The 13,513-nt window shown below is 45.3% G+C and overlaps 1 protein-coding gene across 1 annotated transcript in view; it reads right to left on the bottom strand.

The window, feature by feature from the left end:
• The window catches only part of IFT122 (intraflagellar transport 122), a 72,189-nt gene that overhangs the window by 38,689 nt on the left and 19,987 nt on the right, over positions 1 to 13,513 (bottom strand). Inside the window, exons 5-13 of the mRNA XM_004368350.2 lie at positions 11,837 to 11,913; positions 9,524 to 9,590; positions 8,415 to 8,561; positions 7,072 to 7,248; positions 4,995 to 5,070; positions 3,881 to 4,072; positions 3,586 to 3,724; positions 2,273 to 2,475; positions 348 to 485 (exon numbers count right to left, since the gene is read on the bottom strand). Of these exons, the coding sequence (XP_004368407.1) occupies positions 348 to 485; positions 2,273 to 2,475; positions 3,586 to 3,724; positions 3,881 to 4,072; positions 4,995 to 5,070; positions 7,072 to 7,248; positions 8,415 to 8,561; positions 9,524 to 9,590; positions 11,837 to 11,913 (1,216 nt within the window). The remainder of the gene's footprint in view (positions 1 to 347; positions 486 to 2,272; positions 2,476 to 3,585; positions 3,725 to 3,880; positions 4,073 to 4,994; positions 5,071 to 7,071; positions 7,249 to 8,414; positions 8,562 to 9,523; positions 9,591 to 11,836; positions 11,914 to 13,513) is intronic.

The raw sequence follows: 13,513 nt of genomic DNA, 5'->3' as shown, positions 1-13,513 counted from the left end.
TCCTGACCTAAGTTATTGTCTCTGCCTCCCTCTCCAGCCAGCCACAGAAGCTGTATCGCTAACAAATCTCCACCTTCTGGGTGACCTTAAGCACTAATCTGTTCCACTAAGTGCAGCCCAGAGGCAATAGCGCCAACTTGGCCAGATGTGGGCAGGCTATGAATCAGAGGGCTACTGCCCCTTGGGCCTGAAGCTGTCCTCATAAAACTAAACTCTGGGCTGCCCTCCAATGTGCCCATGGAGGGAAGCAGCCCTTTTCTTGCCCCAGGAAAACACCACAGGGCCACAACTAGTGTAGATGCCTGCGTCTGCAATCCACCTGACACGTGACACAATGGAGCACTCACCTGCCCATTCTTCAAGCCCACTAACAGACCTTCTCTGCCAGAAGGGCCACCAATCACCTTGATGTAGCGAATGAGAGACTCCATCTGCCACTCCCGCTCCTTCACTCCACTAAAGGACAGGCACTGCAGCCTTTTCTCCTAGAAAGCAAACCCAGATCTGCATGAGCATTCAGCAGAATTAGTACTCCTGGCCTTCCAAGGCGGTCTTCCTGTAACTAAGGGAGGAAAAGCACGTACACATTCAGTACTCTAACCCCATCTACTTCCCATGATTGACATCATTAAGCCATCATGAAAGTCTCTCCCACTGAGCTCAGATCTTCAATGCTGACCCCAGATAGCCTTGGCCAGAGGTGGCACCAAAAAGTATACCTATTTGCCATATCTATTCTACAGGCATCCCTGAGTTCTACATTTTTAGAGAGATTTTGATAGTATTTTACACTACAGTGATTCCTAAAGGATTTCTTCCATTTTACCACTCCCTACAGGCATTGCATTGGGCAAATCTGCTGCAAGAGACCTCTTTAAAGTGTTAAAAAGCAAAGATGTCACCTTGAAGACTAAGGTGCTCCTGACACAAGCCATGATATTTTCAATCGCCTCATATGCATGCGAAAGCTAGGCAATGAATAAGGAAGACTGAAGAATTGACACCTTTGAATTACGGTGTTGGCGAAGAATACTGAATATACCATGGACTGCCAAAAAAATGAACGAATCTGTCTTGGAAGAAGTACAGCCAGAATGCTCCTTAGAAGCAAGGATGGTGAGACTTCATCTCATATACTTGGAACATGTTATCAGGAGGGATCAGTCCCTGGACAAAGACATCATGGTTGGTAAGGTAAAGAGTCAGTGAAAAAGAGGAAGACCCTCCACAAGATGGATTGGCTCAGTGGCTGCAACAATGGGCTCAAGCATAACAACAATTGTGAGGATGGTGCAGGACCAGGCATTGTTTTGTTCTGCTATGCATATGGTTGCTGTTGTAGGAACTGATTTGATGGCACCTACCGACTAACAACAACATAGGCCTTGTTGGAGCCCTGGTGACGCAGTGGTTAAGAGCTCAGCTGCTAACCAAAAGGTGGACAGTTCAAACCCACCAGCTGCTTCTTGGAAACCCTAAGGGGCAGTTCTACCCTGTCCTATAGGGTTGCTATGAGTCAGAATTGACTCAATGGCAACGAGTTTTGTTTTGTTTTTTTTTTAAAAAAAATAGGTCTTGTTGTTCGGTACAGTCGAGTCGATTTTGACTCATAGTGACCTCACGTGACACAGTAGAACTGCCCCATAGGGTTTCATAGGCTGTAATCTTTCCCCCACAGAGTGGCTGGGTGAATTCAAACTGCCAGCCTTTTGGTTAGCAGCTGAGAGCTTAACCATTGCACCACCAGGGCTCCTTCCCTAAAGGCCTAGGTGAGATAAAAGCCACCTCTACTTCTAAGAAACATAGTAAGCTGGCCATCTCTCAAAGTCTTTCCAAACTTCTGTTAGCATTGACCTGGACACTTTCTAGGAAGCAAACTCTAAGCTGAGAAAAATTTTTCTGTGGAAAAAAAACCTCTTAGGAAGTAAAACTTCCTTTACTATTTTTTAATTGATACCATAAAGTTTTAACGCAGATTATGTTTCCAAAAAAAAAATTGATCTTCATTTTGTGGGACACCAATTTGTATTTTAAATTATTAAAATGTGTCTAATTATCTAATCCCAGTAAAACAGAATGTTCAGCAATACAAAAAAGTATTCTCCATTTATGGCCCATGGCTTTCTAGTAGATTCTGGTTCATCTAGATGTTAGTAAAATGAAAGCAATGAACAGACACCAGTGACCAATTGTAAAACCATGCTCTGTACCCTCCCCTTGATGGGAACATGCAGCTGACTCAGCTTGACCCCACCCACGCGCCACTGCCCACCTGGCAGAGGATGATATGATCTGCACACACCACGAGCAGGTTGCACTCAAACTTCTTGACAATCTTCTCCTTCACCCGGTAATGCATGTCTGACGAGTCATCTGAGTACAACTCATAGATGAGGATTTTCTCTGGCAGTTGGATAGCTAATCGATTTTTATAGATGGCAATTTTCTTGACAAGCTCTTTGCATTTAATCCGAACTGTCAAAGGAAACAAAAAAAATCTAGCTCTAGCAAAGAGGTTGTTAAGTAAGGTAGAAGACAGAGAAATTAAAAGCTATCATTTACTTAATGCTACTGGCAATTAAAGTGAGACACTCTCATCAAAAAATCTTTACAGTGTCTAACATGTACAATCAACTCTGCTAAGCGCTGGATTCAAAGTTGTATGCAATACAATTTTTGCGGTCAAAAGCTTGCAATTAAGTATGGAAAATAAGATTTTGTCACTTGCTGAGTCTAAATCTAAACTACTCTGCATAGCACTAATGGCCCTGATGACTTGAGGCCTACCTAAGTGACTGATCTCACCTCTGGCCACTCCCATCCACCACCCCTGACAACACGTTTCTGGTACACACTAGGCTCTCATACTCTCAGTACAGTCCAGGTGGGGAACATGTGCCCAGACGACCCTGGCAAGCTGCCCAAGTGGCTACATCCATATCATCACAGCTGGAATCTTCAAAGAGAGGTGCTTCTAGAGGGGGACCACCCTCAACCTGGAGCTCTATAGGTCCCAGCAGCGTGTGGTGGACAGCACATCTGGATATGAACACACTTTAAACAAGTGGATTCTTAGCCCATTTAATCAGGATGGCTACTTGGTAGGAAATGGAGAATGGGGTTTGAGCTTGGACTGACTGCATTAGGACTGGAGCCCTGAGCTTCTGCCCAAAGCCTGTGCTCAGCCCACTGGCCCTGCTTGTCTCAGGGGAAGGACTTGCCAGGAGGCCAGTTAAGACTGCGGTGAGAAGCACCCTAGAGGTGACTCAGACCAGAAAGGATATAGATCCACAGAGACTGGTGCAGCTCAACCACTCTGCTCTGGCTTTTTGCAAGTTATCCTCCCTTAGCCAGAGAGTCCACATACCAGGTACCCATTGGAATTATTGGCAAAATTCTGTGTGTACATTTTTTTTTTTGAGAGAGAGGATTAACTGCTTTCATAAAAAAATTTTTAAAAAAAGCAAGAAGCAGTGGTCTAATGTGTTTTCAAAAGACCATCATTTCACTTGCTCTGTCACCAGCTCCCTCAACCTATCTCTCTTCCAGGTGTCTGTGGGCAGAGGGGCCATACCTGCCGTTTACCTTTCTGCTCGGTGATCAGGTGCTGCACAATGACATCAGTCATGCTGTCCCTGTAGGCATACCGGTCCTTGTAGAGCCCATGGACTGTGCTGAAAATAAGCTGGTAGAAGGAAATGGTGCCATCCTGGCAGCCTACCACCTGGAGAGAAAGACAGTTGTCAATTTCCAGCTCTCTGTGGAGAAGAGTCTAACCTTCCCTTTGTCAGGAGCAAACAGCAATGATCTGACTGGCTAAACAGGACTGATGATTAGGGCCTCCTCAAGCAATAGCCCAACAGAAGAAACGTCCTCTTACCACATAGTTGGAATCGGGTTTCACTTTACACGTCCACACCCAAGAGTTCTGCTCCCCAACAGTCCCCAGCCGCATTCCATCCTTGGTGAAAAGGGATACTTGCTTGTCTGAGCCCCCCAGCAAAATGTACTCCCCTTTAGTAAAGTAGCTGAGGCAGCAGGGGTCAAAGTTCAGTGACCGATCCTTCCCAATCTGAGGAGAAAGAACACACACCAAGGAAAAAACCATTTCTGAATCCACTGTAGTCTCAATACGATTAAGGACCTTCCCCACCAACTTTAACAGGAGGAAAGGAGCTCTAGTGGCACAGCGGTTAAGTGCTCGGCTGCTCACCAAAAGGTTGATGGTTTGAACCTACCAGCCGCTTTGTGGGAGAAAGATGTGGCATTCTGCTTCCGTAAAGATTACAGCCGTGGAAACCCTATGGACAGTTCTACTCTGTCCTATAGGGTCGCAATGAGTCAGAATCGACTTGATGGCAACGGGTTTGGTTTGGTTTTGGTTTATTATAACTATGCTCAAAGATAGAAAGGAAAATATACTCGCAATGAATGTTCCATATTCTGCAAGAAAATAGAAACTATAGAAAAAAAGGAAATTCTAGAACTAGAAAATATAACAACTGAAAAAAATTCACTGGATGGGCTTAACACAATATGGAAGTAACAGAAGGGTCAATGAGGTTGAAGATGGAGCAATAGAAATCATCCAATCTGAAGATCGGAGAATGGGGAAAAAAGAAAAAATGAACAAGGCTTCAGTGACCTGTACCACAATATCAAAATGTCTCACATATGTGGAACTGGAGTCCCAGAAGGACAGGAGAGAATGTGGAAGAAAAAATATTTGAAGAAATAATGGCCACAATTTCCCCACATTTGGTGAAAGACATGATGACATAAATATACGAGGCAGCTCAGCTCCTCTCTCTAGCAAACTCCTGCTCAGCTCCTCTAATGCCACCTCTACCTAGTATTATAATATATGCTCCATAAGAAGAAACTAACAATAATAATGTATAATTAATAATACTACTACCTCAGAAGGCCAAAATATACCATAACAGGTATGACTGCAACTGTATCTCCCACTGGGTTTGCACAGAGCTACATACCTGTTTTCCACTCAGCTGATAGAAGGAAAGTTTCTGTCCCCAGTCAGCTATGGCCAGGATGTCATTATGTTCCTCTCTAATCAACAGAAGACAAAAGAAGTTATGCAGGGCCGTGGTCTGCTGAGGAGTATAGCCCTAAGGGTTTCACAAACAACAGGAAAGGAAAGCCCTAGCCCAGGCTGTCAGGTTGCCAAATGTTGTACAGCTGTACCAAGGCCAAAAATTATAATTCAGCCCATCAATCCACAAATCAGCCCAATGGGACAAAGCAGAGGTGAGGCTCAAGCCCCTTCCGGGATCTTTTATTTCACTGAATCCCTTGCCATGAGCTTATGGTGATGGGGCACTGCCAAGCTAAAGAGGATATAGCCCTCATTTCAAAGGTTTCTGGGAAGGAGAGCTAAGAAAGAGCAAGGCTGCAGATCCAAGACTGCTTTTCTCTTATGTGATAAGCATTTGGGGAGATGGCTGAGAAACGCATCTTTTGTGGTGGGAAGACATGGACTCTGACTTATTAATGGACAGTGGGGAAACTTGCTTGCTCTTCCTGAAAAGGGAAAATTAACACCTAGAAACCAGCTTCTCTCAATTGAGGTTCCCAGAGGTGAAACAGTTCCTGACATGATCTAATAAAAAAAAGAGCAGGGGGCCCTCTGAGGACCAACAACCATCTCTGAAACTGAGTGACTGTCAAAATCTGCCTTGGGACTCGGCTATAGATCCAGCACAAAGGAGGAGTGCCCATGGCTGAGGCTGGGGAACAGGCTACTCAAGAATCCAGTTTAAGACAGATGCGTTCCTAGCCCTTGAGGCTAGGTCTTCATCCAGCTCATGTGGCCTCTACTTTGTTTATTAACTCCAGCTTTTCTGGCAGCACCACTGGACATACATCCATCGGCAGCCCTGTTTTGAAATGTAGCCGATTGTGGCAAATCATCACAGGCACTAACTCATTATTAAGGGGAAAAAAAGACAAAGATTAAGAGGGATGTGAACAGGAAGGGAGGGTTATCTCCAGCTCCTGTAAGTGAACTTCATGGGACTGGCAATGAAGTCCGAACAGTCCAGGAGCCCAGCCCCCCAGTGAGCTCTCTTGGGGAGATCATATGGCTCTGGGATGGGGTCAGTGCCCAAGAGCTGGACTGGAAGTTTCTAGCCTTTTTTTCCCCCTTGGCAGGGGGACCCTGTACTGGGGAAAAAACCAAAAAACTAATGTCAATCAAGAAAAGTGGGGCTGCTCTGGTTGAAATGCATACAGGGACCTGAAGCCTACAACATCCTCCTTGCCTTTGTCCCTCCCTCCCACCTCATGACCCCCGGAGCTCTTCCAAGGAACCCTGGGGTGCCGTACGCACAGTGTAGAAAGTCTCAAGCTAAATCACTATTGCTCAGTAGGAATGTCCCAGCCACCCCAGCTTTCCCCACTCCTGCGTGCCAATGTTTACCCCCAAGATAATCTCAATGGAAAGGGAGAAGAATTCCTGGGCAGCCAGCATTTGGGTGTGAGAACTGTGGGGAGCATAAGGGCTTCCTCTCCAATGTGTCCTGGCAAATGCAAAGTGAGGTGCAGCGTGGGATGGGTAACGGGAAATGCTCAAGAATTACGGTGCCCCCGTGCAAGGGTATACCATGCAGACACAAAAAGTCATGTTTTCAAAGGACTTCTAACAATACTGGAAAGAGTTCACTCTGGGATGTTAAGTGGGGACCAAAAACAGGAAAAAGAAGGGATATAATTTAGTTAACTACATGAACACACTAAAAGACTGAGGGGAACTACACCAATCTCCTAACAGTGGTTTTCTCAGGAGATGGATTTTACAGAAAATTTGAACTTTCTCCTTTAGACTTTTCAGTATTTCCTAAAATTTCCCAAAGGATAATTTTATGCCCCCCATACAACTTTGAAGGGTATGTTCCCTTGCTGGAGGAGCTTTCAGCAACAACTCCCCCAGCCCTGCATTGCTCCCCTGGACCCCTTATGGCAAAGGCGCCCACAATGGCCCCTGCCTCCACAGGCCTGCACTGAGGCCTGGACCCTGACCAGGAGGGTTCTCGCTCCTCAGGACACACTCACGAGTTGTCGTCCCTGGGACTGTCGTCCTCTTCCTCTGGCTCTTCCTCCTCTGCCTCACTACCCTGACTACTGTACACTGCTGACTTCAAAGTGGAAGGGAGTTCCTGAAAATATCTGTTGACAATGACTTCCTCGGCATCCTCGTTCTCTCTGTTCATCCAGAAACTCTCCCATCGGCTGTAGACGGTAAGTGGTTGTTCACAATCATGTTGCCTAGAACTACACTAAAGCTATAATTTTAAAACCTGTCAAGGGGTCCCTGAGCCCTATCCGGAGGAGGACAGCCAGCAGGTACACTGGGCATCCTGCTTCTCATGAATTAAAAATGGTAGCCTGAAACCACAGAGTCATCTCTGGCCACAAAACCAAAGAGCAGGAACTCTGAGGCAGGCTAATGGCCTTTGAAGGCATTAGACGTTCATGGTGTATAGCCCTGGGCTGGACAAAATGATTCAGGAAGAAGCATAATAATCTGATGTAGGATGGGCAATGAATTTAAACAACCCTCTAAATCAAGCAGGCACCCACCTATAAAATGACAGTGTGCTGATAAACATTAAGTACTTGGTGGTAGGGTGGCCTTTAATTTACTTTCAGAGGATTCTGTGGGGGATACTGATGGTTTAATAATATTATAGGATTATACAGAGCATGTAACGCTATTAAGTCCACCCTCAAAGTCACCTGGGCCTAGAAAGGAAAGAGTGTGTAAGGTTTGAGAAGACAGATGCCAATTGTGTGTGGACCTATTGGCTTTTGGAGCATTTGTAGACTTAAGTTTGGGGAATTTTTACTTCTTGTCAAGAGCAGCAAAAAAAAAAGCCTTGTGAAAAAGCTGTCTTCATCTCTTTACTACTGGGCACATGTTCTGCCCAGACTTGGAGGGAGGAACTGAAAAAGGGAAAAGATGAAAATAGTGTGCATTCCTAAGCTTGTCCTACAGAGATGCCTCCACAGAGCCACCGCCAAGAGGTGAGCTATTAATTCATAAAGGAATGGCGCTCCCATGCTGCTCACACACCACACACATACACACTATGTATCACACACACCATATACACACAAGCACGCACCACACATACACCACACACACATACACACTTTGGGCTGGCCTAGATAACTTATTTGCTTAGCTAAATCTTGACAATTCATTCTAAAACTCAACATGGGCTCTTAAAAAATTCTATTCAAATGGAACAGGTTCAAAACAAGACCAATTAAGTGGGATGAGAGGCTCTTGAATAGCATGGAGACCTTAGGGAGAGAGAAAAAACTTGGCCTGCAGAGCAAAGCCTTCTCCATAATGGTAATTTGTCCTAGGTGGACAACAGCTGTAAGTGTACCTCGAAGGGTTCCAGCAAATGGACCATATCGGGGAGAGGGAGCCCCCCGGCCGCTCGATCTTCACTTTCTCCTCGCCATTTTTGTTCCGGATACTGATGATCCCATTGAACATCCCTAGAGCCAGGTACTGACCATCATTTGTCCAGCTGTGCACACAAACAAGGAGCATGGGAGAGGAAAAGGAAGGTAGAACTCGGTGAGAAGGATGATGCCCTGGTTTGAAATATAGTCTAATGAGGCCTCATTCTTTGTCCTGATGTAAAATCCAGAGGACCAAACTTAAAATTCCACTTGTTTCTGGAATAGACAGTGAGAGGTGAAGGCAGTGGCACCCACAGATCTCTGCATACCTCCATGACAGTGCTTAGCATGTGCCTGCATCTCTGGGCCAGCCCCTGCTCCCTGCGCTCCATTACATCCCCCTCCCACTTCAAGAGTGCCTTAAGAACAGAATCCATGTCTTTTTGTATTCCCAGCTCCTAGGACAGGACTTGACGTGCCGGAGGTGCTCTACAGATGCTGCGGAATGAAAGAAAGGCTACATTCGGAAGCTGAACAGCAATCACGGCTAACATTTATGAAGTGTCTATGTCAGGGACTGTGCTGCAGGCTTTATATTCATTGGTTTCTGTGCATTTCACAACAACCCTGCCAAGGCGGTATTTTTATCCCCATTTGTCAGATGAGAGGAGCTGAAGGCTCCAGTTCATAGAAACTGGGTAACTTTCCAGAGGTCGCAGAGCCTATCAGTGGCAGAATCTTTATTCTAATCCAGGTCTAGAATCAAAGCCTGAGCTTTCTCCACCACACATGCTGCCTGGACAACTGTGCAGAGGACAGGTAGCCTCACATTTCCAGAGAGCCTCCACTGAGAACAATGAATGTTGAGGAGGCTTGCTGCTGGATAGTTGCATGAAGGCAACTTGTAGTTCTCTGATGATTAAGGCACAGGTCCTTCCCATTAAGGAGACAAAAGAAGAAGAATACAGGGATCCAGGTCCACTAGTTAACACAAGGCCTTCTCTGCTGTGTGAAATAACTGGGTTGTGAGAGTTTGTTTGGAAGAAGGGAGAACATAAAGCCTATCTTCAGAGCCATCTTAATTTACCTGCAGCAGGTGATCTTGCTGCTTGATTTGTGCTTGGAGACAGACTTCTGTTCAGGAGACCACAAGCCTTCAACACAAAATAATAAAAGAAGAGGCACTGGTTGGAATAGTACTCAGTAATATAAAGGAACAAACTATTGATAATGCAACAACTTAACGGATCTCCAAGGCATTTTGCTGAGCGAAAAAAAAATCTCAAAAGGTCATATACTGTATGATTCCATTTACACAACATTCTCCAAAGACAAAATTACAGAGATGGAGAAAAAATCGGTGGTTACCAGGGGCTAGGGATAATAGGGGTAAGGGGGTAGGTGTGACTATAAAGGGGTATCTTTGCGGTGATGGGATAGTTCTATACTGCGATAGTGATCATCTACACGTGTGATAAAATGACACAATTATATACACATGTAGTGCCAGTCCTAGCTTCCTGGTTGTGATACCACACAATTGTTACATAAGATGCCACCAGTGGCGGAAGCTGGATGAAGGATAATGAAGACCTCTCTTTGCAACTTACTATGAATCTATTAACTATTAAAAAAAACTGGTGAACTTCCAAGTTTTTAAATGTTTTTATTTATTAAATAATTCATATATCAATAAATAATTATTAAATAATGTTTTAATGTCAAGATTTCAGGGGTTTAACTCTCAAAGAAATGACAACCTCACCAACCAGCACCAGTGTACAACCTAACATTCAAAGTAATGACTGATGCTTTCTGAAAATCTAGTTCCCTCTCCCAGGCCTCAGCATGGCGCATGACCCTGTCTAAGCTGGTCCCTATCCATGGCTCACTGGTCACCTGAGGCTAGCTCCCTCTTGCCCCTAGATGCTTCTGGCTCAGTGACCACAAAAACAGGTGTAAGTCCAGACAACAAGCAAATTCTACTCTGTCTGAGCCACAAAGCGTGATCAAGAAGGTCAATCTAGTGTAAAAATATATTTGCATAACAAATTCCAACAGCAAACAAATTATCTTTCTTTCTCTCTTCCGTGGTCCAGAATACCTCCCCAAACATTTGAACCTGAGCACATATTATCTCTGCTCCAGCCAGAGGAGACTCTTCTTTCTGGGGCTTCCCTCCATGGCACTCACCAGAGCAGGTCTGGGTGCCAGCACATGGCCCGGGTTCAAAACCTGGCTCCACAGATTTGACCTCCAGCACATCAACGAACTGCTCTAAGCCCCAGTTCTTTTTCATCAGTAGAATGGGAATAAGAATAATACTGAACCTCAGGGGTTAGCATAGAGTTCAAACAGGCACTCATTTTTAACCTTTAGTACAATGCCTAGTGCATCACATTCAATAAATATTCCTATTATTACTTAATATTATATTTTTTACTCTGTCCAGGGCCCCCATCACCACCTAGACCACAAGCTCCTTGAGGGCAAAGATTCTATTTTGTCTTTTTAATCTCCAGAGTAAGCACATGGAGCAGTGCCTCACATGGAGAAAATGCTAAATTTTGTTTTAATGAATGACAGTCCCTTCCCCTTTTATTTGTACAATGTGCTTTAAATTACATTCTCTCTTGAATCTCAGAACTGTATCTGTAAGGTTGACAGGGTGGGTAATAGGCCGTTTTAGATAAGGAAACTGAAGTACAGAGGGAGCTGTGGTCTCTGACTCCTTGTCTAATGGCCGTTCAATTGTACCCCACAATCTCTTAGCAAGAGATTAGCAACAGACAGAATTGATGGCGCTGAAAATCAGAAGTGTGGTCTTTAGTAGAGATAGTTGACAGCCACTGCCCATCGTCACTCCCTCACTCGGTAAACTTTTTACTAAGCACTCCTCTGTGCCAGCCTCACGCCAGTCTGTGTGTGAGGCCAGGGTGAACTCCTTAGGGTGTGCAGCCCCTCAGGGAGGACAGCTGCTGCTAATCAACAAGAAATGACAAAACACTGCCCAAACTTCAGTTGAAACGGTAGAGAATTTCACACATACACGGTGGCAGGGGAACACAGAGGTGGGGACAACTGAACTGTCCTTGCCTAGGGGAGTCGGGGAGGCTTCCCTGAAGTGGCAACACCTGTGCTGTGGCTGCGCCCTCCCGTCCTTCTTCCCTGAGGCCCTCCCTGCTGTCTCTCACATTTCTTACCAGACTCAATCTCATCATCCATGCTCTTGGTTTCTACATAGTTTAAAGAATAACTGTCACCCTCTCCCCAGCCATTGAAGGTAGAGGAGTACTGTTAACCCCTTCAGGGCAAAAGTACCACATTCAGCATGGACGTCAGTATTTGTAGCCCAGATTTTCAGTTATTCCAGGATAAGACATCAGAAATCAGAACCTACCAAAGTCACTGGAGGAGCAGGATGCCAGTTGGTGGGTCACAGGGTTGTAGGAGACGCACTGTATAGAATCATTGTGCCTGGGAAGTAAACAACTGTAGATTATTATGCAGAAACCACAAATGCTTCAGTGGCTACAACTGCAGATTTTAAGGATGAGCCCACAGCCTCTTTGATTACACACCACAGAGCTTCTGCAAGTGACCAACCAAAAGCTCAGGGAGTAACTCCCCTTCTCCTGGATTGCCCCTCACCCTCCGTTTCACTTCTTGACACATTACCCACCATTCTGACCTAGCTAAAGGCCACCTCTCCTGGGACTATCTGCTGGACACCTCAGGCTCATGATCTGATGAGATAATGATGTAAAGCACTCAAATCGTGCCAGGAGCACGGTAAGTGCTTTATTAACAGAGTTCCTCCTACTGCTTTGTGGAGGACTGGAAATACTGGAAGAGGGCAATGAAGACATTACAGGTCAAGATCTGGAAACAGGGCAGATACTTAGACAACAGTGAAAACGGGATGAGAGTCATGCACCACACATGGCATCTGGGCCCCAGTTTCAGTCCTTCATTTCTTGGTAATACTTGCCTCATGACCTCATTCATTCATTCATTCAGCTATTCATTCATTCAAATATTGCTTGCTGAGTACCAGCATTCTGCTAGCACCAGGGACACAATGATGAGCAGAAGCAGATGGAGTCTCTGCCCACATGGAGCTTACAGGCTGCTGGGAGATATCAATCAACAACTAAAGTAAACATGAAACCACAACAGTAAAAAATGCCATGAAGGAGATCTTGCCTAGTATAGAGGGGCAGGGAAGGCTCCCTTGAAGATGCATCTGAGTCTGAGATCTGCAGGGTGAGTAGGGTTAACTAGGTGGAGGGATGGGGAAAGAACCAGGGCTTCAAACTGGTTGTTCTAGCTCTAGCCCCTACTGAGAATTTGCATTTCTAGTAAGTTCCCTACAGAGAATTTGCATTTCTAACATGTTCCCAAGAAGTTATACATAATAATCACCTGGAGATCTTGTTAAAATGTAGATTCTGATTCAGCGTATCTGGGGTGGAAATGAAAATTCTCAGCAGGGAACTATTAGAAATGCAAATTCTCAGCAGGGGTTCAAACTGGACTGCACCAGTTTGAAGTCTTGGAAAGAAGGTGTGCAGAGCCCCCGAGGTTGGAGGAAGCCTGGAGCATGGCTGACCCTGTGTTGCCAGCTTTTGACACTGGGTAGAGGTGAAGCCATTCCCTGAGATGGGAACACTGGAAGAGGACCAGTGTCTTAGTCATCTAGCGCTGCTATAACAGAAATACCACAAGAGGGTGACTTTAACAAAGAGAAATTTATTCTCTCACGGTCCAGTAGGCTAAAGTCCAAATTCAGGGCGCGGGCTCCAGGGGAAGGCTTTCTCTCTCTGTCGGCTCTGGAGGAAGGTCCTTGTCATCAGTCTTCTCTTGGTAGGGCAGCATTTCAGTACAGGAACCTCAGGTCCAAAGAACACACTCTGCTCCAGGCACTGCTTTCTTGGTGGTATGAGGTTTCCATGTATCTCTGCTCACTTCTTCTATATCTCAAAAGAGATTGGCTTAAGACACTGTGATGGTTAAGATTGTGTGTCAACTTGGCTGGCCATGATTCTCCGTGTTTTAATGTAATCACTCCCATGAT

The sequence above is a fragment of the Trichechus manatus genome, unplaced genomic scaffold (assembly GCF_000243295.1).
Source record: "Trichechus manatus latirostris isolate Lorelei unplaced genomic scaffold, TriManLat1.0 scaffold00001, whole genome shotgun sequence".
Lineage (NCBI taxonomy): Eukaryota > Metazoa > Chordata > Mammalia > Sirenia > Trichechidae > Trichechus > Trichechus manatus.
The sequence above is the reverse complement of the archived record's forward strand: the minus strand, read 5'-3'. Positions and strand labels throughout refer to the sequence as shown.